At 36.2% G+C, this 27,220-nt stretch overlaps 3 protein-coding genes across 3 annotated transcripts; 2 read left to right on the top strand and 1 right to left on the bottom strand.

Annotated features, from left to right (window-relative positions):
• The first annotated feature begins 953 nt into the window (after positions 1 to 953).
• On the top strand, positions 954 to 8,115 carry cd68 (CD68 molecule). Its single transcript, XM_058781311.1, has 7 exons — positions 954 to 971; positions 1,831 to 1,984; positions 3,139 to 3,656; positions 3,801 to 3,920; positions 4,561 to 4,630; positions 5,099 to 5,269; positions 7,285 to 8,115. Exons 1-7 carry the CDS (start codon positions 969 to 971, stop codon positions 7,422 to 7,424), a joined length of 1,176 nt encoding a protein of 391 aa, XP_058637294.1. The 5' UTR covers positions 954 to 968; the 3' UTR covers positions 7,425 to 8,115.
• Positions 8,116 to 8,791: 676 nt separating this feature from the next.
• LOC131543684 (uncharacterized) lies at positions 8,792 to 16,981 on the top strand. Its single transcript, XM_058781314.1, has 7 exons — positions 8,792 to 9,061; positions 9,161 to 9,327; positions 9,507 to 9,620; positions 10,044 to 10,097; positions 10,333 to 10,473; positions 16,298 to 16,420; positions 16,525 to 16,981. Exons 1-7 carry the CDS (start codon positions 9,055 to 9,057, stop codon positions 16,561 to 16,563), a joined length of 645 nt encoding a protein of 214 aa, XP_058637297.1. The 5' UTR covers positions 8,792 to 9,054; the 3' UTR covers positions 16,564 to 16,981.
• A 572-nt stretch (positions 16,982 to 17,553) lies between these two features.
• Positions 17,554 to 26,937, bottom strand: man2b2 (mannosidase, alpha, class 2B, member 2). Its single transcript, XM_058781309.1, has 19 exons — positions 26,726 to 26,937; positions 26,499 to 26,645; positions 25,566 to 25,671; positions 25,208 to 25,380; positions 24,967 to 25,082; positions 24,300 to 24,477; positions 23,997 to 24,195; positions 22,799 to 22,989; positions 22,342 to 22,531; positions 21,536 to 21,672; positions 21,154 to 21,431; positions 20,880 to 21,071; positions 19,946 to 20,189; positions 19,732 to 19,842; positions 19,415 to 19,607; positions 18,310 to 18,456; positions 18,041 to 18,153; positions 17,817 to 17,937; positions 17,554 to 17,685 (listed from the first exon to the last, which is right to left on the bottom strand). The coding sequence occupies exons 1-19, from the start codon at positions 26,852 to 26,854 to the stop codon at positions 17,594 to 17,596; spliced, it is 3,057 nt and encodes a 1,018-aa protein (XP_058637292.1). The 5' UTR covers positions 26,855 to 26,937; the 3' UTR covers positions 17,554 to 17,593.
• Positions 26,938 to 27,220: the final 283 nt, after the last annotated feature.

Here is a 27,220-nt window from a genome sequence, read left to right as displayed (position 1 = left end):
CAAATTTTTTAAAGAGGGATGACATTTTCGGAGGCAGTGTGTAAATGTGATTGACACAGCGTGAGGTCGTATTTATTTTTTAACGTGAAAATTTCGGACTCAGTGTGCAATAACCTTTAATAGGGTCTTTGCATCTTCACAGTAGATTAATCATTTTTTGTGTTCGAGATACTAAAATGAGATAAAAATTGCCAACATTTGCAGGCATGCCTTATTATACGGGATGCATCGTTCAATCCTTTGAATTATTTGTTGAACAGAAGCAGTGAGCATGTGGGACCTGGACAATGGTACGATGTTGTCTGTCTTCACACCTGACTCCAAGATCCAGACCATCTCTCTGCACGAACCCGACAACAGTACACTGCTTTTGGGCTTTAGTGACATCTCTACTCTAATCTCCATGACGGTCAGCAAACAAGATGCACACACAAAATCCAGCACTGCTGGTGGAAAAGACCTGTTTGGGGAATCCAGTAGTAGTGAAGATGACGAAGATGAAGAAACAAACAAGAACTGATAGGAAGAGCACTGGATGTGTACTGTGTAATATAGGAATTTGGTCTGAATGGAAATGAAGGGCTTTAAGATCTCTACATTCTCTTTGTCTTGAAGGATTCAAGAGATAATTTTAGTTGTATACTGGAAATGCAAGAGTATGTGACTTCTATCTTCAGGTCTAAGATGAGAAATGCAACGCATTACGATCAGCATTTCCGGTGCTTGTTTTTCCACATACTATGAATTACAGAACTTCCCCACCTTACCCTGGGAGTCATGAGATCCAGAGGTTATGATAAAACAAATCTCAGCAAGCATGTGTTGTCATGTTACATGATTTCAATGTATTTTCCCAGACTTCAGATAGTTGTAGGCCTATATTAAGAGATAATTGTGTGAAAACTTTGACAGTTGGGTGTGTATTGAGACATGCTTAAACAGGCTCTCCTCCTTTAACTGTGTCATGCATGGTGAGTCAAATTTTCACTTCCTGCATTTGTCACATGATAGATCAGCAAAATAACAACTTCCTGCTTAGATTAATTTGTAAGGAGTTTTTAACGACTGTATTTGCATTATCAAGACAAATAAAAATTAACTGATGCCATTTGTTGCTGTTTTCTTTTGTATTTATTTATTTTAGGGCTTTCTGTCTTTATTTAAAGGAAAGTATGACAAAGAGAGAAGGTGTGAAATCAGCACGATCCATTTTTTTTGTTAAGGTTGCACTGGCTGATATAGCTGTTGTCATAAACTTATATGGCACCTAAACAATACAGTTTTTTGATATTGTAGAAGATGCGCTAGCTATTTGCAGTCAGCCATGATATATTTATTCTGCAAAACAAAAATATCTAGTAAAATGAGGTAAAGATTTGATCTTAACATGGCGGCATAGTTTAAGTAGCCATTCCATGTGAAATAAAACCACTTTTATTAGTTTTATTTCATGGGAATGTCTATAATAGTTTTCTGAAGTGCATGACATGTAAAAGTTTTAATGATGGCGAAAAGAGCGATAATGAAACAACTAATCTAAGTATGAAATCTTGTAAACAGGATTATCAATGCAGCGCTATCTGTTTCAAAGATAAACTCAAGATAACCACGATGAAGTATCTCATAAAAGCAGTTCTAAATGTTCCAACAAGAAATATAGATATAACAGTGACAAAATCTTAGCATTAGTTAATTTTCGCTTTCTACAGATCTAACTCGGTCACTGTATTGAATTTCTGGGACGCTGAACGCCTCACTAGAGTTGTGATTGGACAAACACTCAAAGCGAGCGTGGAAACTTCCTGCACTTTATCAGTGGTTTCGTTTCAGGCGAATAAGTGCAGTGTGCGAGAGGCTTTCAACGCCAGATACTTGCGCCGCTTTGGAGCTCACAATCCAGCAAGTTTTTGTGTCAGGTACATCGGAATAAGGGCGAAAATGAAATACGGATTATTGTTGATCGCGCTTTTCATTGCTGCAACAGGTAAAGTATTTTTTTTTTATTGCACTACTCGATTTGAAATATGCATTTACCGTGTGTTCACCATTAAATACTGTGGTAGTTATTGATATAACATTTGAAATTGCATTGAACTCTAAGAAACTTGAAAGATTACGGTACTATGTCCAAAAAAAGTTGCAAACCAATATAAAACTGATTGATTTCAGCAATAAGGAAGTGGCTGTAGCCTATTCCAACATATAATTGTAATTCATATTTAAAATTTGACCTCGTGAGAACGATTTTTAAATGAAATAAAAGAGATTATAATTTGGATTTGGCTACTTTTCGGGAAATACCGTAGTTTCGATTCTATGCTTGACTTGAATAGAAGGCCATTAAAACAAAACGCTAAAACAACGTCAGTAAAACAAAACTAAAGGTCAACTTTTAAATATTAGGCTGATTAGATTTTACGTTATATACAACACAACCGTATTGCTGAAATCAGTCACTTTTATTGCACCTTTATGGACATAGTGCCATACTTAAGTAGTTAATCTTTCAGGTTCCTCACAATGCAGTGCAATTTGTCTTTCAATAGTCTACTATTGTATATAACTTCTTTTTTATTGTAGGCTATATATTTTCTCTTGCTCCTCTTAATATTTAAAATGGATAAGTGCAGTTCACAAGACAGTGTACACAAGCGTACTTTTTGTCTGGTGAACTGGTAACCTGCGAAACTTTCCCTAAACCAAAGAGAGTGTCAATCACATTGTCAGCACTTATATTTCTTTTATGCGGCTAATCTAACGATCAGACATCACGTGAAATCGGCTGAAGTGAATTATCACATTTCCCTATTGGGAAATTTTGACTTGTGTACACTTGTGACAGCGCGCGCTAGGGAGGAAGTGAATGTATGTAAAAAGCACTCCATGTGCAGAACAGATGGACGCTCTGTGCATATAGTGTCTATTTTATTTTTTCCTTCACAAAAACGTTTACCTAGTAATTTTTTTAATATATAATGGTAATTATTGTTTAGCTTTTTATTATTATTATTATTATTATTATTATTATTAAAAGCAGAATAATTTTCTAATTGAGGATTTCACTGAAGGTTTTGTCAGATTTAGCTCCCATTTGGAAACAAATTTTCTTACATTCTCTGTCTGCATCTTTCTCCTCAGCTCTCACCTCAGGTGAATATAGTGCAGCTTATGTGGCCCCCAGTGCAACCCCAACAACCATCGATCTGAATAAACCAACCCACAAGCCCCCGAACACAACTACTCACAGCCCCAGCCCGACCACGACAACACACAGCCCCAGCCCGAACACGACAACACACAGCCCCAGCCCGACCACGACAACACACAGCCCCAGCCCGAACACGACAACACACAGCCCCAGCCCGAACACGACAACACACAGCCCCAGCCCGAACACGACAACACACAGCCCCAGCCCGAACACGACAACACACAGCCCCAGCCCGAACACGACAACACACAGCCCCAGCCCGAACACGACAACACACAGCCCCAGCCCGAACACAACAACTTCTGCACCTTCCACTACTACATCAATACCAATGCCAACACCACCCACCAACATGACAATGGGGAAATATAATGCTAGTGATGAAAAAGGCACACTGTGTCTTATGCTTGACATGGCAATCGGGATCCGTGTGAACACCAGCCGGGTAAGATGTTTTGTGTTGGTGTGACTGATCTACATTCAAATGTGATTCAGCTTATATCTAAACCACTTCACATTGTCACCTTGTTATTTTTCCATGTTCCATATAAATATTATCTGTTGTTCTGAAGCATTTCTGTCTCTCTAGGCTAATGGCACATTCATTGTTCAGCCAAGCAAAACTAAAGGCAATGGAGAATGCTTGTCAAATGTAGTTTCTATCAGTCTCGTTTTCGACGAAGGTGGAATTTCCTTCAAATTTAATAAAGTAAGTCTGTCTATGGATTTTCAAAAATAGTCTATTCCAAACAATCTTCTCATGTATGATGAAATTTAATCAAAATGTTTATCAATGATGTGTTTCAAATGTGGTAAGTGGCAACAAAAGATTTAATAAACCATATCAAACTTTTTTAAATCTAGAAAATTATTTTAGCATCTGTATCAGGCTAGGGTCTTTATTGGTAAAAGACATGTATCTTTCAATACAACCTGAGTTTGTGTGGTCTGAAAAACGGAACTCTGAGGCACTTTAGGAGGAAGTATAAAAAGACTGCATTATTTATTTTCTGTCTGGTATAAACCTAAACCGCATCCCAGCAACAAATTAACCGACAGGCTCACAGGGAGGCACCAGGTGTTCTCAGCAGACTGATTGTGATACACATCTTATCAATATGCTGCAGTTACGTAGATAATGTTTGTTACTCATTAAGGATCAGGTTTGTTCATTATTTTGTTGTGCACTTTGTTATGACTAATTGATTCATGGAAAGCCCATGGATTCATGGGCTTTCAAATATGTATTTGTTTGATGGTTTTGTGATATATTATGGTTCTTATTCTGTTGCGTTTATGTATTTATTTTGGGTTACCACTAAAATAATCATTTTTTTCTGACTTTCTAGAATGACGCAACAAAAAAGATCTTTATCGAGTTTGTCCAATACGACTTGACCTATGCTTTCGAAAGAAATGGTATATATCCTGTCATATTTGACTATTGCAATTTTCCTTGTAAAACTCCCACAACAACACACATCTTCAGTTTTCTGCAGTTTATTCCTGGGACTTTTGACTTTTATCTGTATAGTTAAATAAATAAAGAGGTTACATTTTAGTATTGGTCTATTTTAACTGTAAAAAGTTATATATAATTTTTAACTTATTTATTCAAAAATCTACTGAAGACAGATTTCTTGCTTCAGAATCTTTTTAAAATGACATAAATAGCCAAGCCTCAATAAACAAACACTAGGCCATGCAGGTCAACCAGTTTAACAACAATAAATGTGACATTCTGCCAAGAAAGAATAAGGAAGTATTATTGTTATTTTTGTTAAGTTTGTGGAATTAAGAACAACAAGAGACTTAGTTAATGTTTTTAGCATTTTTTACATATTCATGCCAACACTGATCAAATAATTTTTATTTTTGTCAACAAAGTGTTAAGCAATTACACAGGGCTGAACAGGTCTCTTGAGCTGTTTTCTGTGGATCTGGGTCACTCTTACTCCTGCAAGGCTGAGACGGTGTACATGGGGGCTGGTGTGAGTCTGGATCTGACCCAATTCAGGTTTCAGGCCTTCAATATCAAAAACAACGAATTCGGACCACGTAAGTATAGAGTGATGACGCTTCATTATCTTAAAGCACTCCATCCTTGTAGCGGATAATGGTAACTTCTACTTTATGTTACAAGCTTACAAGTTATGTTGCTATTGAACTCGACTCCTTGCATTTTTATGTAGTGCTGTCAAACGATTAATCGCATCCAAAATAAAAGTTTTTGTTTACATAATATATGTGTGTGTGCTGTGTTTATTTATTATGAATATATAAATACACACACATACAGTATATATTTTGAAAATATTTACGTGTATATACATTTATATATTTATATTATTACATTTTATATTATATATGAATATTTAATATATAAACATAAAATTTTTCTTAAATATATACATGCATTTGTATTTATTTATTTATTTATATATATATACATAATAAATATACACAGTACACACTCATGTATTATGTAAACAAAAACTTTTATTTTTATTTAATTGCGATTAATCGTTTGACAGCACTATTTTTATGCACTGTATACCTTATGTCCTAGATACTTCATAAAGCTTGTTTACAAAGATCATGGCAAAAGTGTCATGGCAATACAAAAGATCTGGTTAGACCAGCCAAATGACTCTAAACAAATGTTACTAAGGAGATGTCTTATTAAGTCCAAAGGCCACCTATTAACTAATGTGGATCTTATTCCCAGCATGTTTTTTAAATGAAAGTCTGCTACTTTTTAATTGAACTCTTATTAGTTTTTTTTTAAATATTTGACACAATTTGTTAGCTCTAAAAGTCATGTAAATGAAAATATTATCTTCAACACAACTGAAAATGAGCAGTTGTTACTGACCACCTGTGTATAAGTATTGTTTATATCTGTTGTGTATCTACAGTCATGGCCAAAAATATCGGCACCCTTGGTAAATATGATCAAAGAAGGCTGTGAAAATTAATCTGCATTGTTAATCCTTTCGAGCTTTTATTTAAAGAATTCACAAAAATCTAACCTTTCATTGGATAATAAATTTAAAATGTGGGGAAATAAATTTCTCTAATACACATTGGCCACAATTAACGGCACTCTTTTATTCAATACTTTTTGAAACCTCCATTTGCCAATTCAACAGCTCTAAATTTTCTCCTATAATGCCTGATGAGGTTAGAGAACACCTGACAAGAGATCAGAGACCATTCCTTCATCCAGAATCTCTCCAGATCCTTTAGATTCCCAGCTCCATGTTGGTGCTGCTTCTCTTCGGTTCACCACTCATTTTCTACAGGGTTCAGGTCAGAGGACTGGAATGGCCAGCAGAAGCTTGGTTTTGTGCTCAGTGACCCATTTTTGTGTTGTTTTTGAGATTTGTGTTTGGGTTATTGTACGGTTGGAAGATCCAAACATGGCCCATTATAAGATTTCTAACAGAGTCAGTCACTTATTGAGTTGATCTGTTGGTATTTGATAGAATCCATGATGCCATGTGTCTAAACAAGATGTCCAGGACCTCCAGCTGAAATATAGGCCCACAACATCAAAAATTTGTTTAAAACTTGCTTCGCGACCGTTTAGACAACTACATCCGCCATGTTGTTGCTGTCATGTGTCCTATTACATTGTCATTTGCATCGAAACACTGCCAATCACAAATCCACTTCTGTGGCCTAATTTGCTAGTAAAGTGTCCACTTCTCAGAATCTCACCAGAAGTAGTAGGTCATCAATGTACTTTTTGCATATTGTTTATGAATACTGTGAATTTTAATTTTAAAAAAAATTACTCGGCTCACATACTGTATTTCACCTAGTATATTGTATGGATGTGGGCATATTTGGACACAGGTTTTCATTTGTCATGCATCTCCAAGCAATGATGCACATTTAAGCATTTACAAAGTCAATAAGCGTATGATGCCTAGTGTTTTAAAATCTGGTCAGATTTGAAAAGTTGTGTAGCATATACCAGCTTTACCTTTTTTCAAGTACAACATTGACTTCATTTTCATTTCTTACAATGACTTACAAGTTCATTGTGCTCTGTGTTTGTACAACAGCTGAACTATGCAAGGCTGATCAACCTGACTACCGCGTTCCCATCGCCGTGGGCATAATCCTCATCATACTCATCGTCATTGTAGTCATCGCTTACCTCATCAGCAGGAAACGAAGGACTGATGGGTACCAGTCACTATAGAGGCCTGCAACTCGTGAGAATATCAGCAATTCCAGTTTACAGGAATCTTAATGCTGTTATGTATTTCTTAAGTAAATGTTACTTATGTATGGTGAACATGGATGGCCTAGGGTCCGTCCAAACAATGTTTACTGTGCAGGGACAGTATTCCACATCCTAACACAAGCTGAAGTTGCCATCACAATTTTTACATCACTATAAGATCATAATAGAACCAAACAAACAATTGGCTTAGTACAGTACATGCCTTATTTAGCCTGCATTTGTATACTAATTACCTTTTTTTAAAGAACCTAACCTAATACTGACATTACAAAAGGATTTATGATCTACTGTTGATCCATCTTACGTGTAAGTGCTCTTTTCTATAAGTGCTCTTCACTGTCTGTCACAATGCATTTTCTGTGATATAGGCTAATAAGCCATTGTTAATCTGATAAATGTGTACAGTGCTTTATTCTTTCCTAAGGGGCCTTAAAACATATAAAAGGGAATTAATTTGCTTGCATTGTGTAATTAAAAATAGAAAGGATTTTAAAAGCAGTTGCATCCTAGTATTCTTTTTTTTTTTTTTTTTTAAACCTGAAGAGCTTTACTATACTGTATTGTGATCTGAAGCTGCATTTATGCACTGAATATTGGGAGTAATGTGTAATTTTGGTTACAAATAAAAAAAAATTGTGTTCAAAAATCAGTGATTATGATTATTTTATATTTAATATGCAGCATTAAATAGAACATATAGTAAACAAGGCATTATCATGGGGATATGTTTAAATTTGGTTCGGTTTAGTTTGTCTTTATCACCTTGCACAGTGTATGTTGTGTCTTATGTGAAAAGCAGTTCACTTGCATTAAATAAATTCACGCGGATTACCTTGTGTATCAGTGGAGCCAACGAAAATTGGAGTTTTTTTGTTCGCATGACCAAGTTCACATGAGTGCAGTGGTGTTAACCTGGAACGAGCGCTCCTGCTAAGAGAAAAACAAGCACTAGAATCAAATTTACATGCAATAGAGGAGTGGCGCTCGAGAGCTCACGCGCTGCGTGCGTGGTTGCATCTTTACTTTGGGAACTGGCAGGAAATTTGAAACCAGAGTAGGTCAGGAAAAACACAGTAGCCTAGTGGACGTAGTGAAAAGCATTTCACATTTGTCAAAAAATAAAGAGAGGAACTGAATACAGCTACGCCTTATTTGTCTCATCTCATTTAGACTATCAATATACACATCGTAAAGTTGTCTCTCTCTTTCAATAACCTCCTATTTTCTTTTTCATTTCTGCACGTTTGTCTAATGCTTTTATAGAGCCTACATACAGCTCAGACGTGTTCGTTGACATCGTTTTTTGCAAACTTAAAAAAAAAGTTTTGAGGATAAACGCACTGTAAAAGACGTCTGTGGTTTCAAGTTCAGCCTTTCCAGCTGTTGTGTCGAAAGACTGAACTCTTTATGCTCCAGATGGGAGAGGGGCGGACACATTCCCAAAACCCCACAACGGGAGAAGGGTGTTCCTGCGTAACCGGAGGAACATACTATTGGGGGGCACAACGGAGCCTTTTTAAGGGATTTTGGCCGCGATACAATAGCGATTGTTTTGAACGCGTACACTGAAGACCAGCAGAAGAAAATGACCAGTAAGATATCTTAGAAATAATGTGTATTTTATAAATTGGTATTTGTACCAACCGAGCCAGAACTGATGGAAAACTTTTGACGATGTTTTAAATGCACAGGCGAACGCGAGGAGCCAGAGGTTTCTGGGGATGTTTCGTCTGTCGCTGCATCTGCAGCCCAGAGCGCGAGCGGCTCGGCCGAGGCGGGGACCTTACTGGAAGTTACTTTCCAGAAGAACCCCCGTCAAAAATACAAGTACCTCGAGGCGGAACCCAAGATTTTAGGGGTACACGTGAAGTTGATATCGAAGGAGAATACAATGTAGTCTCAAACACATCTACTGACGGATATATAGGCTATATATATATATATATATATATATATATATATATATATGTATGTGTATATATATATATATATATATATATATATTTTTTTTTTTTTTTTTTTTTGTCTCATCCGCAGGTGACAGAGATCGCGCTGACTGTCTTCTTCGTTGTTTGCAGAATACCGTTTTATATAAGCCTACGACTACATGAATTAATTTTAAATAGCTTCATCCTGGCGTTTTCATGTGTTGTAAGTGTCAGTTTTATATGTTTTTACTGTAATATGTTTGAACTGTACAGTATGTACAAATATTATCACCAGGCCTGCTTATATGTTTAAAAAGAAGTGGAGTTGTCATATGTCATGATATTTAGATTTTTTTTTTAATCCAATACCATTTGATTGCATTTATTTACTTATTGGCTAAGCTTAGTGTAGAATAAAAGTTAGCAAGGTTTTCTTATTTTAGTATGGTTACTCAAAAAAAAAAAAGAATTAATTAATTTGTATGTAATAATATGAAATAATGTAGTATTTATTAATTTTATATTTAAAGGTATAATTTCTGATAGTATAAATGTTACAGAATTTCAGCTTTTTTATTTGGCATTGGTTTAGAGGTCTACAAAAATATCCTTCAATATGATTTACCACTATGTTTCCTTTAAATAGGGCATTATTTCTGGCAGTGTGGCCATAGCAGCACAGAAACTTCACTTGCCAACAGTAAGTTTTTAAGAGCCCAAACTACTAACCGTGGGGAATTTTATCATGATTTATTGTCAAACCGGTAATCGTTCAATCCCTGATCACAGCAAAAACTATGAAATATTATTAAAAATATGTACCATCTATGCTAGTTATGCACTATGCAGAATGTATCCAGTGAATGAATATCACTGAAGAGGCACTTACAAATAAGCATTCCTGAGTGTGTGTTTGTCGTTTTATTTCTCATCAGCTCAAGGCTTGTTTGGGAATGCAGGTGGTCACATGTGTGGCATATGTCTTCTGTCTTCTGGGAACAATTGTTGAGCCATATTCACGCATCGTTGACTGCTGGTATCAGTATAATAACAGTGACACATGTATACAATTAGAGGTAAGCAAACCATTTTTAATAGAAAATTTTAATGTTATTAGTGTCACTGTACGCTGTTCACATGCAAATCGCTAGGCTGTATGTACAGTGCCCTCCAAAAGTATTGGAACAGTAAAGACAAAATTGCTCTGTTGGCTGTGGAGTCAAGACATTTACAAATATGATTAAAAGATGAAAATGAGACAAAACTACAGAATGTCACATTTTATTATTGGGTGATTTAACACACAGATGTTTTACCAGCTAAGAAGTTCAGCACTTTTAGAGTTTCATCCCTCTATCTGATGTGAGCATAAGTATTGGAACAGTTGCCTCACAGGTCTTTCTAAGTGATCAGCTGTGTCCTGTTGCATTAATTCTTCAGATATTAAAATCAGGGAATTTGCCGTATCAGTTATATCCATTACTTCTGCATTCTGAATCTTGCATTCGATGATGACACACACAAACCAGGATGAAGATGAGGGAGCTGACTTTGAGAGAAAAGCAAGCAATTTGGATGCTAAAAGAAAAGAGGAAGTCAATTAGAGCTATAGCAAAAATAAAGGGCATGGAGAAATCAAGAGTTTGGAAACCACCAACAACCAACAACGACCTGATCGGCTGAGAAAACAACAGTAGTTGATGACAGGCAAATCATAAAATCTGTGAAAATGAACCCTAAAAGACGTGTCTGTAAAATCACCAACAACTTCCAGAAAGCTGGGGTGATGTTCTGACAATCTACTGTCCTCAGGAGACTTTGACACAGAATAACAGATGCTACACAGCAAGATGCAAACCTCTGACCAGCTCCAAAAATAGAAAAGCAAGATTACAGTTTGCAAAAAAGCACAAAGGTGAGCCAGAAGAGTTTTGGAACTGTGTTTATGGACCGATGAGACAAAGATGAACCTTTATCGAAGTGATGGGAAAGCAAAAATGTGGAGAAAAAAAGGGAACTGCAATGATCCCAAGCATACAGCCTCATCTGTAAAGCAGATGGAGGTGGTGTCATGGCATGGGCATGCATGGCTGCCTCTGGAACAGACCCTCTCAACTTTACTGATGACTTAATGTATGATGACAGTAGCAGAATGAATTTGGAAGAGAACAAAACCATCTTGCCTACCAATATTCAAGAAAATGCCACCAGATTCATTGGGAAGTGCTTCATATTGCATCAGGACAATGACCCAAAACACCCTGCCAGTTCAGTCAAGGAATTTATAAGGGCAAAGAAATGGAAAGTCTTAAATTGCCCAAAACAATCTCCAGATTTAAATCCGATTGAACATGAATTTCACCAGCTGAAGAGGACATTTGGAATTGGCTGCATTAAAGGCTGGGAAAAGTATTTCAAAGGATGAAACCAAGAGTCTGGTGATGTCTATGGGTCACAGACTCACTGCTGTAATTGTGCGCAAGGGATCTGCAACTAAATAATAGCTTTTAATCTTTTATATCTGCTTTATGTTCAACTGTCTCAATACTTATGCTCACATCAATGAGTGGGATGAACTCTAAAAGTGCTGTTCTTTTTATTTGGTAAAACATGTATGTGTTGAAACGGCTAATAATAAAATGTGACATTCTGTAGTTTTGTCTCATATTCATCTTTTCATCATATTTGCAAATGTCTTGACTCCACAGCCAACAGAACGATTTTGTCTTCACTGTTCCAATACTTTTGGAGGGCACTGTATATACAGTACCCTCCACTAATATTGGCACCCTTGGTAAATATAAGCAAAGGTGGCTGTGAAAATAAATTTGCATCTTTTTGATATTTCATTCAAAAATTCTAGCCTTTCATTGAAGTAAAACAATTGAAAGTGGGGAGAATATGTCATGATGAAATAAATGTTTTTTTCCAATGCATGTTGGCCACAATTATTGGCACCCCTAGAAATTCTCATGAGTAAAATATCTCCAGAGGTGTAAAAAGTACTCAAAACTTTTACTCAATGAAAGAACAAATACTCAGTGAAATTTTTACTCAATTAAAAGTACAAGTATCTGGACAAAAACATACTTGAGTAAAAGTACAACTTTAAATTGTACTCAAGTATTAAAAAAGTAGAAGTACTTTCTTTTCTGACAGACATTCAGAAGTTTGGTTAAAGGTAGAAAACGAAACAAAATGCAGTGGTACAGGTCAAACACGTATATTTCACGAGTTCACTCTTACCTATAATAAACTGAGTAAAGATTGTGCATATTTGGCGTGCTGTCCAGGGGGAGGGCTCCTAGCTCGGTAATCACTCCCGAGTCCAGGGTACTCCCCCTGTCCGGGGAGAGGGGTCCGAGCTCGGCATTTAGCCCGGACCCAGAGTGTGCTGATTAGATAGGTGGTGTAATTACTGATGATGAATTGGCCGTGTTAATTATCTGTGCGAGCTCCTCCCGAAATTTGTTAATAAAACATCACCTAGTGCAACAACAACAATTAAAATGCAGCACAGCGGAACACCGGAAAAAAATACAGAGAAAGGGATTAAAAGGAAACTCCATCCTTTCCACCCTCATGCCAACCCATGTGACTTTCATTTATCATCAGATGAACACAAACTAAGGGTTTTAGAAAAAAAAAATCACGTGTATGGGACATCCAAAAATGACACTTCAAAAACTACACAAAGTGAATATGACAGTAACGCATGCAACCCCTGTTAATGAATCAGTGTCTTCTTAAGTGAAATGATAGGCTTATGTAAGAAGGATACAAATACTAATATTTTAAACTTGACCGTCGTGTTCACTTGGTGTGGGTTCTGAAGTGGTTCGGTTTTGCATTATCTGGTCTAAAAATCTTTGCTTGTGTTCATCTGAAGAAAGAAAGTCATAAACATCCGGAATGACGTGAGGGTGAGTAAATGATGAGAGAATTTTCATTTTTGGGTGAACTATTCCTTTGAAGAGCAAGATGTGATGCAGAGGCTAGAAACATATTCCACACAGAATACTAGAATGTGTTGAATTAATGAGGAGAGTCATAGAATTAAAACATACAACATTAACGTTTTGAAAGGCCACTTTTTTGTGTGTTGTTAATCTTATAATTATTTGTTACTATTTAGATTAATTAATGAGCAAATCATGTAATTATTAAGAAAAACATTGACAGTCCTGATTCCTACTCAATGTGTCATATAATGACATATTATAAATACAACTTATCCACTACCTGGTGAGAACATCACTAAACATGAATTACAATTAATTTAACAAACAATGCTTATTTAAACACATTTGGAGATTTTTTAATTAAGAAAATATTTCCACAAAAATATTAATGGTATTTAAATTCTCATCACTGATTTTATTTGCACTCAATCTTGTGTATTCAGATAATATATTACACAGCTAATGGCTCTATCAAAACAGAACAAATAATGAATAAACATTTTTTGGGAAAAGGCAACTTTGCTACCTCAATATGCTTCCTCGGATTTGATGGTGAACTTTTGAAGCCAGACATTTACCTGATGAAAGTCATAACTGAAGTAGAAATATGTGTGCTTGATGCATGAAACAATGATCATTGGTTCTCACATCAGGCACGCACGTTTGAGCTTCCGTTTACCATATTTAATGTGCATAAGATAAAATAAAAATGTAATGTACTTTTCAAGATTAAATAAAAGTGTAAGGAGTGAAAAGTACTGTTTTTTCTTCAGAAATGTAATCAAGTAAAAGTACAAGTAGTCAGTTTAAAATGTACTTGAATAAAGTACAAATCCCCCAAAATAATACTTAAGTAATCAAGTAAAATTACTCAAGTATTTTACACCTCCATACCATTGAATATCTCTGAAGTATATTCCCTTTCATATTTACATTTTTTAGCACACCAGCCTGACTATAATTCCACAGGATTATAAATATGAGAAACACAAAGGCCAAATTCCCTTAATAATCCATCACAATGAGTAAAACCAAAGAATATAGTTCTGATGTGCAGAACAAGATTGTTGAGCTTCACAAAACAGAAAGTCACTGTAAGAAAAGAGCTAAAGCATTGAAAATCCCCATTTCAACCATCAGGGCAATAATTAAGAGGTTCCTATCAACTAAAGATGTTAATGGCCTGGAAGAGGATGCGTCTTCCTAATGCACAGTGAGGAGGAGAGTTTTAGTGTCCAAAGGCTCTCCAAGGATCACAGCTGGAGAACTGCAGAAATTAATTGAGTCTTGGTTCAGAAAGCCCGTTTAAAAAAAAAAAAAAAAAAAATCAAAATCAAACACCCCTCTACTGTTCAGGAGGGTTTCAAGAAAAATTCTCCTCGCTCATCCAAAAACAAACTCCAGCATATTCAGTTATCAGACACGACTGGAACTTCAAATGACACTGGCTTCTATGGTCAGATGAAACTAAAAAAGACCTTTTTGGCAGCAAACACACCAGATGAGTTTAGTACAAACAGGGATTAAAAAAAAGAAAGAAAAAGTACCCCATGTCCACAGTTAAATATATTTCTGGATCTTTAATGTTGTGGGCCTGTTTTTCTGCCAGAGGTCCTGAACATCTTGTTCAGATGCATGGCATCATGGATTCTATCAAATACAAACAGATAAAAAATCTAAAGCTGACTGATTCTGTTAGAAATCTTATAATGGTCCATGTTTGGATCTTCCACCAGGACAACAATCCAAAACAAACATCAAAATAAACACAAAAATGGGTCAATGACCTGAAAATGAGTGGGGTGAACTGAACAGAAGAAGCACCAACATGGAGCTGTGAAACTGAGGGATCTGGAGAGATTCTGTATGATTGAATGGTCTCTGATCTCTTATCAGGTGTTCTCCAAACTCTTCAGCTATTATAAAAAAACAAAACAAAAAAAAACTCAGAGCTGTTATCTAGGGAAAAGGACATTGCAATATTGGGGGCCAGTAATTGTGGCCAACATGAACTAACGAAAGCATTTATTTCACAATGAGATTTTCACCCCACTTTTCAATAGCTCTACTTCAATGATAGGTTAGAATTTTGTGAATTTTTTGAATGAAAGATCAAAAGGATAAACAATGCAGATTTATTTTTACGGCCGCCTTTGCTCATATTTACTAAGGGTGCCAGTATTAGTGGAGGGCACTGTATTTGTTTGTGTGTGTGTGTGTGTGTGTGTGTATGTATACTGTATATACACAGCAGCAAGTGAACAGTCAGTTCTTGAATTTCATGTATTAGAATCAGGAATAATGGGCAAATGAATAGATCTGAGTGACTTAGGGCCAAATAGTGATGGTTAGACAAATGGGTCAGAGCATCTCAAAAACGGCAATTGTTGTGGGGTGTTCCCGGTATGTAGTTGTTACCTACCAAAAGTGGTGCCAGGAAGGACAACCGGTAAACTGAGGTCAGGATCATGAATGCCCAAGGCCCCTTTGTAGATAGGGATTCCCAGAGCTCAATTGAGCATCTATGGCAGGGGTGTCAAACTCAGTTCCTGGAGGGCCGCAGCCCTGCAGAGTTTAGTTCCAACCCTGCCCCAACACACATACCATGTAGTTTCCAAATAAGCCTAAATGACTTGATTAGCTGGATCAGGTGTGTTTAATTAGGCTTGAATCTAAACTGTGCAGGGCTGTGGCCCTCCAGGAACCGAGTTTGACACCCCTGATCTATGGGATGTGCTGAACCAACAAATCCAATCCATGCTAATGTCTTGGTGTCAGACACCACAGGACACATTCAGAGGTCTTGTGGAGTCCATGCCTCGACGAATCAGAGCTGGTTTGGCAGCACAAGGGGGAATTATATGATATTAGGCAGGTGGTTTTAATGTTGTGGCTGATCAGTGTATATTTATATACTGTTTATCCTCTTTTCTTACAGAAGGCATTTAATCTACTGTATGCATTAGATCAGCTCACGGTGGTGACTCAGATTGTCCTCTCTGTCACAATAGCCGCATACTGCTGCAAGGTGATTCCTTGCTGCGTTCCCAGATCTGATGTGGTAAGCAATGCTCATTTCATATAATCTGTCGATGCTGGTGAGCAGTATGAATGATGCACAGTATTATGCAGTTCTCGACTGTAAACCGTTTCTGTCTTTTTCAGCCAGTCATCGTTATGACGCTACCCACGGATGCGCAATGAAAGTGAGAGGGTGTGCATCTAAAAAGACTAATAATACTAATAAAACTCAATCTTGGAACACATTATTAGATACTAATACATTATACCATAGTCAAACATATCACTAATATATCTCTATACAAATATTTTGAGAGCATTAAAACATCTTGTCTTTTAACAGTTTTTTTTAAATGGTCTTTTAACATAATGTGCAGACTGAAGGCCTATTTCTAAATGAACATAAATGTGTATAATTGCCAGTATGAATTAATATCTTAATCAGCTTTACAATACAACATATAAAACTTGTAAAAATAGCCTTTTACAGAACATATACTGTATGTTCCAATTCATATACTGAATCCATTGGTGTATAGACACTGTCAATACTCAAATTCAAAGTTATTAAAATTGAATAAACAAATGTAATAAACAAAAAGGAGTTTTTTAATCGATAAAGTCATTTTTTACCTTCTTTAAAGGGGTATTCCACCCAAAAATGAAAATTCTGTCTTCATTTACTCACCTTCATGTCATTCCAAACCTGTTTCTTTCATCTGTGGAACTCAAAATATATTATGAAGAATGTTGGGAACCCAACTAAATTGGAGCCCATTGACTTCTATTGTACAATGTAGAGCAAAAAAAAAAAAAACAGCTTGGAACAACATGTTTCAAAACTGTATGACACTGAACATCATAAAGGTGTGCGCATTATGACAGAATTCTCATTTTGATGTGGAATACTGCTTTAAGCCAATGTGAAAACAAATATAAAAGTGTTTGCATTGAACTTCAACAAAGTTCACATTCACCCATTGACCCGATTGTATATGTACTTTCTAAATAAGCAAAGAACACAAATGAGTCTAAACACTTCACAAAATGTGTGATGCTTAACACAATCTTCAATAATTTCATAAGAAAAAATTGCGCAAATTTTCAAAGGGTGATTCAGCTTGTACACATCTTACAATCATTACTTACAATTTCGAAATAATCTTAATAAAGAATCTTCACAGAAGATAAAAATCTGATTCTGCAAATCTGTCTATTTAAAGTAAATGAAAAAGGTTCTGATCTCCTTCGGATAAATGGTTACATTAAAGTCCTGGTTTGTGCTGCTGAAAAAATCAGTTTGCTCTGTAAGCAGAAAAAAAAAAAAAAAAAGTTTTTAGCACTGACATTTCTTATTACATCCATTCAATAGGATTGAATTACTTGTCAGAAGTCAGATCAAACATTGTGGTTCCCAATCAAGGGTGAAATCTCACCTTCTTTCTGTACACTTTCATTGGTCTTCCAGCTCCACCTCTGAAGGTCTGATATATTCCACGTTCCAGTGAGGGAACGCTCCTGAACTTTGGTTACTTCACCTATGCCTCTCATAACTTCCTGTTAATGAGTTCATGTATGCATTTACTGTTAAGTGGTGATGCTTAATAAATCTACCAATTGTTCTACCAATAAAAACAGCAAAAATGAACAGATTAAATACCTTCAGGTTAATAACGGTGGGTTGTGATAGGACTGGGTCTTCTCCTTCTTCATACAGGTGTGTGATTCTCAAAAGAATACGGTCAAAGTCTATCTTAGACGTTCTCTCTCCACCTTGAAAAATAATATGTACATTTTGAATATAGCTTCTGGTTATAAGCAGAATTTATTCTTCTCCCTGAGTCTCTCCATCAAATTCCCGATTCACATAACTGTTATGAAACATGATTGTTTTGCCAGTTTTGTTGTGTACAGTATATTGTGGCCTGCCTGAGTTGAGACTGTGGAGGTGCTGGGTGTGATCAGGACTGAAGCTCCAGCCAGGGATGCTGAGGGTCTGCATGTGGACGTTCTGGGGCAGCACAACCGGCTGTACAAACGGCCCACTAAATTTCTCTCTCTGATTCCACGGCTTTTCTGTGTAAAGGAAAAGTTTACATTTCTTGATCTCTGTTTGCTTACCAAAATGTACAGAACACACAAATATGGAAAAGAAATGTTATTGTTGTTCAGTACACTTTAGGTAAAGCACTGTTACTTCACATTTCGCTCAATTGACAACTTTTGTTAATGATTTTCTTATTTTTTATGATACATACAAGATGAAAAAATAAAAATTAAAAAAAAAAACAAATCAAGAAAATTTCAGACAAAAGGGAGGTAATAATGAAAATGTAATAAAATAAATAATACATGAAGGTAAAGCATTTAAATGTACAAACATAAAATAGTAGGTGCACTAAGTACAAACAAAATACTATAAATCTATGTCATCTGGATTATGATGCAAGAGTGCATATGCATGTTAAAAAAGGAAGGAAAGATGTACTGGACAGTGTTATTTCGGTATTTTTTCTTTCAATATTCTAAAATAGTTTGCATTTTTATATTTTCTGTTTTAATTTCAGTTAGAAGTTTTAGTACATTTAATTTTTTTAGTATTTTTTAAGATGACTATATAGTTTTTATTTCAGTTTTAGTACATCATATTAAATTATGTCAAAATAAAATAAAAAATGAGACATGTTGCCTTAACACCAAGCAGAAAAATTACGTTTTTTCTAATTTATTATATTTCCAAGTACAATACATCTTTATGACTGTCGTTTAGTTTACTGTAAAAACCTTGGTACTGGGCCAATGGAGGGAATTTCTATTTTTAACTGACTTTTAAATCAATTTAAACTGCACCTGTTTGTCAGTAGTTGTATATTAATAATGGCAAGCATTTGGATTAAAGATAAATGGAGGGTATGCTACAGTATGTTGCCTATTGTTACTCATTAGAAGGTTAACATTGATTGTAATAAACTTTTTAGAGGATCTGAGGCTGAAATGGAAACTAGTTGAGCAATGCCTATGTCTGCAAACTCACGGGGTTGGTCAATGGGCATAACCACAGGTCTGTGCTGCAGCTCTAGTGCCTCCTGTTGGTAGATAGATGACAATGCAGAAGGGGAGCCCAGCATCATCCAGAGAACAGGCCGCACCACAGACGAGTCATTAAGAGTCAGGTTATAACCCAGATTCCACTCCTGGTTGTTCCAAAGCCGTCTATGAAGCATCACCTGATGCACACACACACAATGCACAGAATACAAATCATTTGTAAAATGGAAAACGGCTAAGTAAGGCCTTAGAGACTGACACAACAGTGCCAAGTATGTGTGAAAGGCAAATGCAAGCCCTCACTTCTAGTTGACCCTGACTTAGACTGGCCACTCCATGAGCTCTTTCACTGAAGTACACAACTCTGCTGGAATCATCTTCTATGTAGGCCGCTCGTACCATTGGGTAGTAATTCTGTGCATGTAAACACAACAGACGTCTGTTAAAAAACAAGCATATCTCGTAATATCTGACAAACGGGTATGATTTATGAATTTTAGGTGTAGAGCAACCTTACACGGGCGATTGTGTTGTTCACAAAGGTCTTATATGTCCTTTTCATCATCTGATAGCCGTTGTTATCAGTAAATAGTGTTCTGTTATTCTTCAGACTCGTGCGGGTTCTGAACACGGTCTCTCTGTTCATCTCTAGGGGGCCCACTTTATAGCTCTGTTCCAGTCTGAAACATGCCAGCCGACCCTCAAACCCTACCGGCACTCTGGTGACCACAGAGTAAGTATGGTTCTTGTCTTCTTCCTCTCTGCAGAGAGAACACTCACACTTTTAGGACTGAGAACTATTGCTAGATTTGTGGAGAAAATGTGAGTGATGTTTAAAGTTGCAATGAAACAGGCATAGTGCCAGATTTTTTTCTTTTACATTGTGGTGTACATCAGAGATTAACAGATTATTGAAAAAGAAAAAAAATTTATGCAAAGAACTTTGCTTTATCCATCAGTTGATAATTGCTTGAGATGTGGGCATTGCAGTCATAAAAAAAGCAAGCTTGCAGATGATCATGGTAGGGTTTAAGCAGACTAAATGTTTGGAGAAGCCTGGTACGTGAGACCAAAAAGAATTCTTATTCTTAGTTTATGATATTGATTTAAAAAAAAATATGAGATAAAAAAAAAAACATATGCTGCATGGATTAATTGCTCACAATAAGATCACAAAAACATGCATTTAGAAAACAGATTTTTCATTTAAATTTCATGCTGACTTTAAGGTAATAATTTACATTGGCCACTTTTTTTGTCCATTTCTCAGTTATCAACCCTAACATAAAATTAATTATGGGCTTATCAAATTGACTAGATTTTTTTTGTCATCCCTACTTTAAATGAAAGTTGTATTTTAAATTGCTGCCTTGCATTTTAGAGAGAACAACAACCCTAGAAGCAGTCAGACATAGTAGATTCAGAATATCAAGAAACTCTTTTTCTTTTACCTGTAGAAATACTGGCGTATCTCTGAGACTACTTTCCCTGGCACAATCTCCATGGCCACAGATTTGTATGCAGGAATAGCTGAGCCGTTGGCAGTAAAGATGTAGTTGTCGGAGATTGGCCCAGAGTGGATGTCCCCATTGGCCTCGTACTCCCAGAAATCCTGCTGTACTCCAACTCTCATCTTTTCACACCTGTAATGGATAGACTAGATCAACTGAAATGTTCCACTGGGCATAACTGTAGCAATCTGATGCATGTTGAAGGAGAACTTGCCGGTCTGTGATGCTGTGCAGAAGGTTTGTCTCTTGGTCAAACATCAGCTTGTAGCACTCGTTCAGCACTGGTAACAACTTCCTACCTGTCCTCTTCCACTGACTCACATTCTTCTTTTTAAATTTCACTACTCTGGCCACATGAGTCGCCCCACAGGCAGATCCAGTGTCACAGTGGGATTGTGGGAACTGCACAATGTACTTTCTGTACTGCAGTCCACCCAGCTCAACAACGAAGAACAGATCGTAGACAGTGGAAGACTCCATCGATTGCTGGATCTGCAGTTATTTATTGAGTCTGTTATTAATTGAAACAACTGATAACTTCATGTCATAACAGAAGCAATGAACCAATCAACAGAAAAAAAAAAGTGTTTTGCAACCTGAGCAGGTACTGCCTTTCCATCATCGTCAAGCACAACTGCCATTGCATATGCCACAGAAATATTAATATATGTTGAAATGTTCCAGGCAAGTGGGTTGTACACGATGATATGCTGTTCAAGAACATTTCTGGAGTCTGAAACAACAACAAAACCTTTATTAGACAATCTAGCCTTTAATCAACCAAACTTTACTTCACATTTTAAGAATGATGATAACTACTAATGCTGGCAATTAGACTGAAAATATAATTCAAACGTACTTAAGCTGTCAATATTATCAATATATTATCTGTCTACATTATCAATTGATTTTAATAAGATATCTAAAAATAAAAATCAAGAACCAAGAGAAGAGTCTAAAAACCACAAGCCAACTTTGTTTGTCTACCAAAAAAAGATATTACATTTAAACTTAACTTAGTTATATTAACTAGGTTAAGTTATTTAGCTATTAAGTTTTAATATATAACTGTAATAATAATGACATAAATGCTTACAATGAACAGAACGTTATTGTGTGTTGGTGTGGATGCTAATATAGTTATTATAATAGTTATCATTCTTGGAGTGAACAGGCCTTTACTCATATCTTGTTGGCTGCTGGTATATTTAATCCAGGTATATTTTAAAATGTATTTTTATTTCAATATAAATTATAATTAATTATTTAATTAAAATGATTTTAAAATCAAATATAAGTCTAATGCATTTCACTGGTCAAATAACAGGAACAGATCTGAACAGAGAATATAGATCCACATGCTGAGAAGAAAGATTCAGAGAATATAAATAAAGAAATGTACCAGTCTTCACTGTAGTGGATCTGGTTTGGGGTGTGTGATGGATGTCATTGGAAAGGTCAAGGGTTTGTGGAAGCAAGAATATGGCTGCCAAGAGCTCCTCAGCTCCCATCATGCCTTGCATGAGATGCTCCATGTACATATCAGCCACTTTGGGTGATTCGGTCCCTGTGATGCCATCGTGGTGCTGAACCTGGTGCAAATCAGATGAGATAATGACCAGTCAATTTCTAGTCATACACAAATGATTAATGTCTTAGCAGGGTCATGTTTGATTTGGGCCTAGGGGCCTGAATCATGAGAAAACGTTCATGAGAAAAAGACTTACTAACAGATAGACATTAATAAATTTACATTTTCATCATTGCAACTAAATCAATTTTAATTGCAAATGCCATGCTGCTCAAAGTTGCTCAAAAGGAAATGGTAGTGGCATAAATAGATGTTTAAAACCAGGCACCTCTGAGACAGCCCATCGAAGGGCCTTGAGTTTGTCTAGAGCCCATTCTCTCTGAACTGGACCATCTGGGTAGCTGATACGGTATCTAGTGAAGAGAGACTCTGCTGCATACAGGAGGGAACTCGCTCGTCTAGCTACTCCTTTCAGAACATTTCTGGATCCATAAAACCCCGTCCATGCCTGAAACGGTTCTGGAAAATGAGGATAAAAGACTTTTGAGGACCATTTGTTTTTCAGAAATGCAGAGAATCACTAATGGACCCTTTTGACATTTCCAGGGTTCTCAGAATCCACAATAGCATTTCTAAAAAATATTGAGAAATTTATTACATTGTCTTAAATTTGCTGTCACAGTCTTAGCCATTATATTAAAAACACTCACACAGCAGCGTTAATGGGACAGTTCACCCAAAAATGAAAATTCTGTCATTAATTACTCACCCTCATGTCGTTCTAAACCCGTAAGACCTCCGCTCATCTTCAGAACACAAATTAAGATAATTTTGATGCATTCTGAGAGCTCTCTGACCCTCCTATAGACAGCAGTGTAATTAACACGATCAACGTCCAGAAACGTAGCAAGGAGAACGGTAAAATAATCCATGTGACATCAGGGGTTCAACCGTAATTTTACAAAACTACGAGATTACGAGATCTCCTCCGTGTCACCCTAGCGCCATTTTGGAGAGTATCCACTGAACATAAACAGCGTATGCTGTATTTCCGTTCAGTGGATACTCTCCAAAATGGTGCTAGGGTGACACGGAGGAGACGAATTGTTGAATAAAGTCGTTATTTTCGTTTTCTTTGCGTACAAAAAGTATTGAACTACTGGTGTCAAATGGATTATTTTACCGTTCTCCTTGCTACGTTTCTGGACGTTGATCGTGTTAATTACACTGCTGTCTATAGGAGGGTCAGAGAGCTCTCAGAATGCATCAAAATTATCTTAATTTGTGTTCTGAAGATGAACAGAGGTCTTACGGGTTTAGAACGACATGAGGGTGAGTAATTAATGACAGAATTTTCATTTTTGGGTGAACTATCCCTTTAACTATTCTTTTGCAATTTAATGCATGGTAATAAAACACAAAGTGTAGTGTTAAAAATGTTCATAAATGGTGGAAGCACATCATCACAGTCTGTGAAACGGGTTCATCACAATTATAGAAGTAGCTATAATATCCAAATTGTAAACCTGTTGAGTAAGGTAGGAAGTCTTGGTTTCCTCTCACATCCCAGGACAGATTTGTTTGGTGCACTGTCTGGAAATAGTCCTTTAGCGTGGCATACTGAACTGTGACTCCATACTTGTCACTGTGTGCGTTAATGTAGTTCATTAAAACATCCATGTTCATAAACTGCACTGAAGCATTGAAGAACTGCTTGTCACAACCCTGCAAATACAACATACCCTTGAAATACTGTATGAGTTAGTGGATATATAAAAGAAACACTGTACTGTATGTGTTAGCCTGTGGTATAATGGCTCTGAACTGACCCAAGGCCAGAGAACATGACTGCTTGTGAACCACTGGGCCCTCTGTTTGATGTTGTCCACCATGGTCTGTGCGTAAAGCTCTACAGTTTCTTTGGTCACTGGCAGACTCATGTTGGGGTATATGCCATCTTTAGGAGGGTCCGGAAACAGAGCAACACCATTCCAGTAAAACCCAGACCTGGGCACAATTACCATCAATATAACAGCACAGTAAAGTTTAATTTGTTTTTACTAAACATTTGTTTATATCAAAAGTTTGGGGATGGTAAGAATATTTAATATTCTCATCAAGGCTACATTTATTTACTCAAAATTACAGTAAAAAAGTAATATGAAATATTATAACTTAAAAACATTTTTTTTGCTTTAATATATTTAAAATAGTAATTTATTCCTTTTTTCAGGTTTCTTTGATGAACAGAAGGTTAAAAAACAGCTTTCTTTTTTGAAATATAATCTTGGGGAACATTATAAATGTCTTTACAGTCAATTTTGATCAATTAATGCATCCTTGTTAAGAATAATATTAATCTTACTGACCCCAAAATGTTGCATAATAGTGTATAAATTAATAGGACTTTCTAGATCTTCATGCTAAACGAAAATCACAATTGAAGTGTTACAAAATAAAAAATATAATAATAAAAATAAAGTTACTGGGCGTCACCTGTTAGAGAAGGGGAGATATGATGGTGTGCAGTAACTGAACTGGTCCATAGTGTGTGTGAATATCTCTTGTTTTTCCTTTAAGGATGGTGAACCTCTCCACACAAACTGCAATTTCTACAAATACAGATGTAATATTATTACATGTACCAATCATAACGTAAGCAGCATTTATTCCAAAAACTTCACATGCAGAGCTGTATTACAAATGTTTTACCAAACCAATAATGCAAAAGCACAACCTTGTTTTTCTGCATGTCATCTTTAAGGTCGTAGTCGATGCGAGAGATGAGGTGAGCGTCAAACCCCGCAAGTGCAAAGAGGACCGGGGTGGTGGCTGACGCACCAAACGGATCAACATGCCATCCGAAACGTGGCCGAATACCAAAAGTCTCATACAAGAAGCCGTGTCCCTCTACAAGCCAGAAGAAGAGAGAGAGAGAAACAAAGAGAAGGAGATAAGAAGATCTAGAACTACATGCAACATTTTTAACACTATTTAACATAGCATTATTTAAAGTAATGTGTAAATAACATGTTACATAAAAATGGTAATCATTCAGCGCTGATATTTGTAAAGAGTGTTTCATGCTCACGCACCTGTGAGTTGAAGAATGGCATCATCTACATCTGTCACTGCTTCATCATGCATCACCTGACCCCCGATTATGAACTCCAGACGACCCTCGTTTAACAGCTGTCTCACCTGACATATAAAACAAGTCACTTTAAACCTGTTTATTTATTTGTTTGTTTTTGATCTTTCAGATGCCACAAATATGGTGGCTGAGAGAGCTCAATGCGCTGCAACTTCAGAAAACACATGCAAATAGAAAAAGCACCAGCAAATCAAGAAAACATATTCATCGGTTTGACAGCAGGTTCTGCAAATGCTCACAACATAAACAAATAAAGAATTTTATTTGTAGCGCGTTTCTTTGTTTGGTTGTGTTGTGAGCATTTGCAGAACCTGCTGTCAAAACGAAGATGTTTTCTTGATTTGCTGGTGCTTTTTCTATTTGCAGTGCGTTTCTTTATTTGGTTGTGTTGTGAGCATTTGTAGCACGTGTGTTGTCAAATTGATTAAGTTGTTTTCTTAATTTACACAAACCATACACAAACCTCAAACGTGATCTTACTTACAAGAACCCCATCCCAAAATTGAAAAAGCAGCTATATATATATTCATGCATAAAAACACCCAATTTATACTGTGAAAAATGTATTTATATCATTATAAATATATGTAAAATATAATTTGTAAATTATTTATTTACTATTATATTTTACATTATTATTTTTTCTACTTACAACTGTATTGTAGTTAGATTTAATTATTGATTTATTTTTTATTTATTTGACTCATTGATTTTATTTTAATCTATTTACTTATTTAATTTAACTTTTTGAACATTTCTACACTGTTTTTCCATGCTCCAATTTGAAAATCTGTCTTAAACAATCATTTAACTGATTCCTTACGTAATAATTAAAACTACTAAAACAACTACTAAGATATCTGTAAGTGCTTACCTGTTTCTTGTGCCAATCTGTTGCCACATTCACCCACCAGAGTCGGAAAAACTCCTGTTCAACTGCGATGAATTTACGGCTTTTGACTCGTGACAGCTCTTCAACTACACTGCTGTACAGATTGCTGGCGTATGCATGCATGCTCTCCTACAACAGAGAAGTTTGACAACACTGATGAAGATAGCTCCACTTAGAAAACATACAAGCCATTAATGTCTGCGTTTTACCTGGACGGTGTACACCCAGCCAACATCCATATGACTGTGAGGAACGACGAAAGCTTCAATCCTCTCGGCTGCATCGTTTTCAGAGACTGTCATGAGCAGCAAACCGAGAAATAAAGACAAAAACACCATTGCCACTACAAGATCATAGAAACATCACAACCGGTGTTTCAGGAGAGTCTCATGACTGCGTGTGATCACATGCGCATGCGCACTTTTACTTCCCATTTCATTCGCTGTGTTAGCAGCTTCTTTGAAAAATTTTATCAGTGTTACATTTCCGCAAAAAGTATCTATCTATCTATCTATCTATCTATCTATCTATCTATCTATCTATCTATCTATCTATCTATCTATCTATCTATCTATCTATTATAATGCAATTTTGTATATTTATTTTTGCTCGTTTATAGCTCGTTTTCCTATTTTATGTTTATCTATTTGTTGCTTTTAGATGGTTGCATATAAAATAAAATAAAAATCTTAAAAATTAAAAAT

The sequence above is a fragment of the Onychostoma macrolepis genome, chromosome 07 (genome assembly GCF_012432095.1).
Source record: "Onychostoma macrolepis isolate SWU-2019 chromosome 07, ASM1243209v1, whole genome shotgun sequence".
Lineage (NCBI taxonomy): Eukaryota > Metazoa > Chordata > Actinopteri > Cypriniformes > Cyprinidae > Onychostoma > Onychostoma macrolepis.
The sequence above is the reverse complement of the archived record's forward strand: the minus strand, read 5'-3'. Positions and strand labels throughout refer to the sequence as shown.

What these genes read in the sequence shown, in the direction of transcription:
- man2b2 (XM_058781309.1), bottom strand. Translation starts at nt 26,854, where the DNA reads ATGGTGTTTTTGTCTTTATTTCTCGGTTTGCTGCTCATGACAGTCTCT. An exon ending in ATGACATGCAGAAAAACAAG is followed by an intron (nt 25,083 to 25,207) that starts GTTGTGCTTTTG and finishes CTGTATTTGTAG; the next exon opens with AAATTGCAGTTTGTGTGGAG. An exon ending in TATCTCCCCTTCTCTAACAG is followed by an intron (nt 24,478 to 24,966) that starts GTGACGCCCAGT and finishes AATTGTGCCCAG; the next exon opens with GTCTGGGTTTTACTGGAATG.
- LOC131543684 (XM_058781314.1), top strand. An exon ending in TCCTGGCGTTTTCATGTGTT is followed by an intron (nt 9,621 to 10,043) that starts GTAAGTGTCAGT and finishes TCCTTTAAATAG; the next exon opens with GGCATTATTTCTGGCAGTGT. An exon ending in GCGTTCCCAGATCTGATGTG is followed by an intron (nt 16,421 to 16,524) that starts GTAAGCAATGCT and finishes TGTCTTTTTCAG; the next exon opens with CCAGTCATCGTTATGACGCT.
- cd68 (XM_058781311.1), top strand. An exon ending in TCCGTGTGAACACCAGCCGG is followed by an intron (nt 3,657 to 3,800) that starts GTAAGATGTTTT and finishes CTGTCTCTCTAG; the next exon opens with GCTAATGGCACATTCATTGT. An exon ending in AAACAACGAATTCGGACCAC is followed by an intron (nt 5,270 to 7,284) that starts GTAAGTATAGAG and finishes TTTGTACAACAG; the next exon opens with CTGAACTATGCAAGGCTGAT.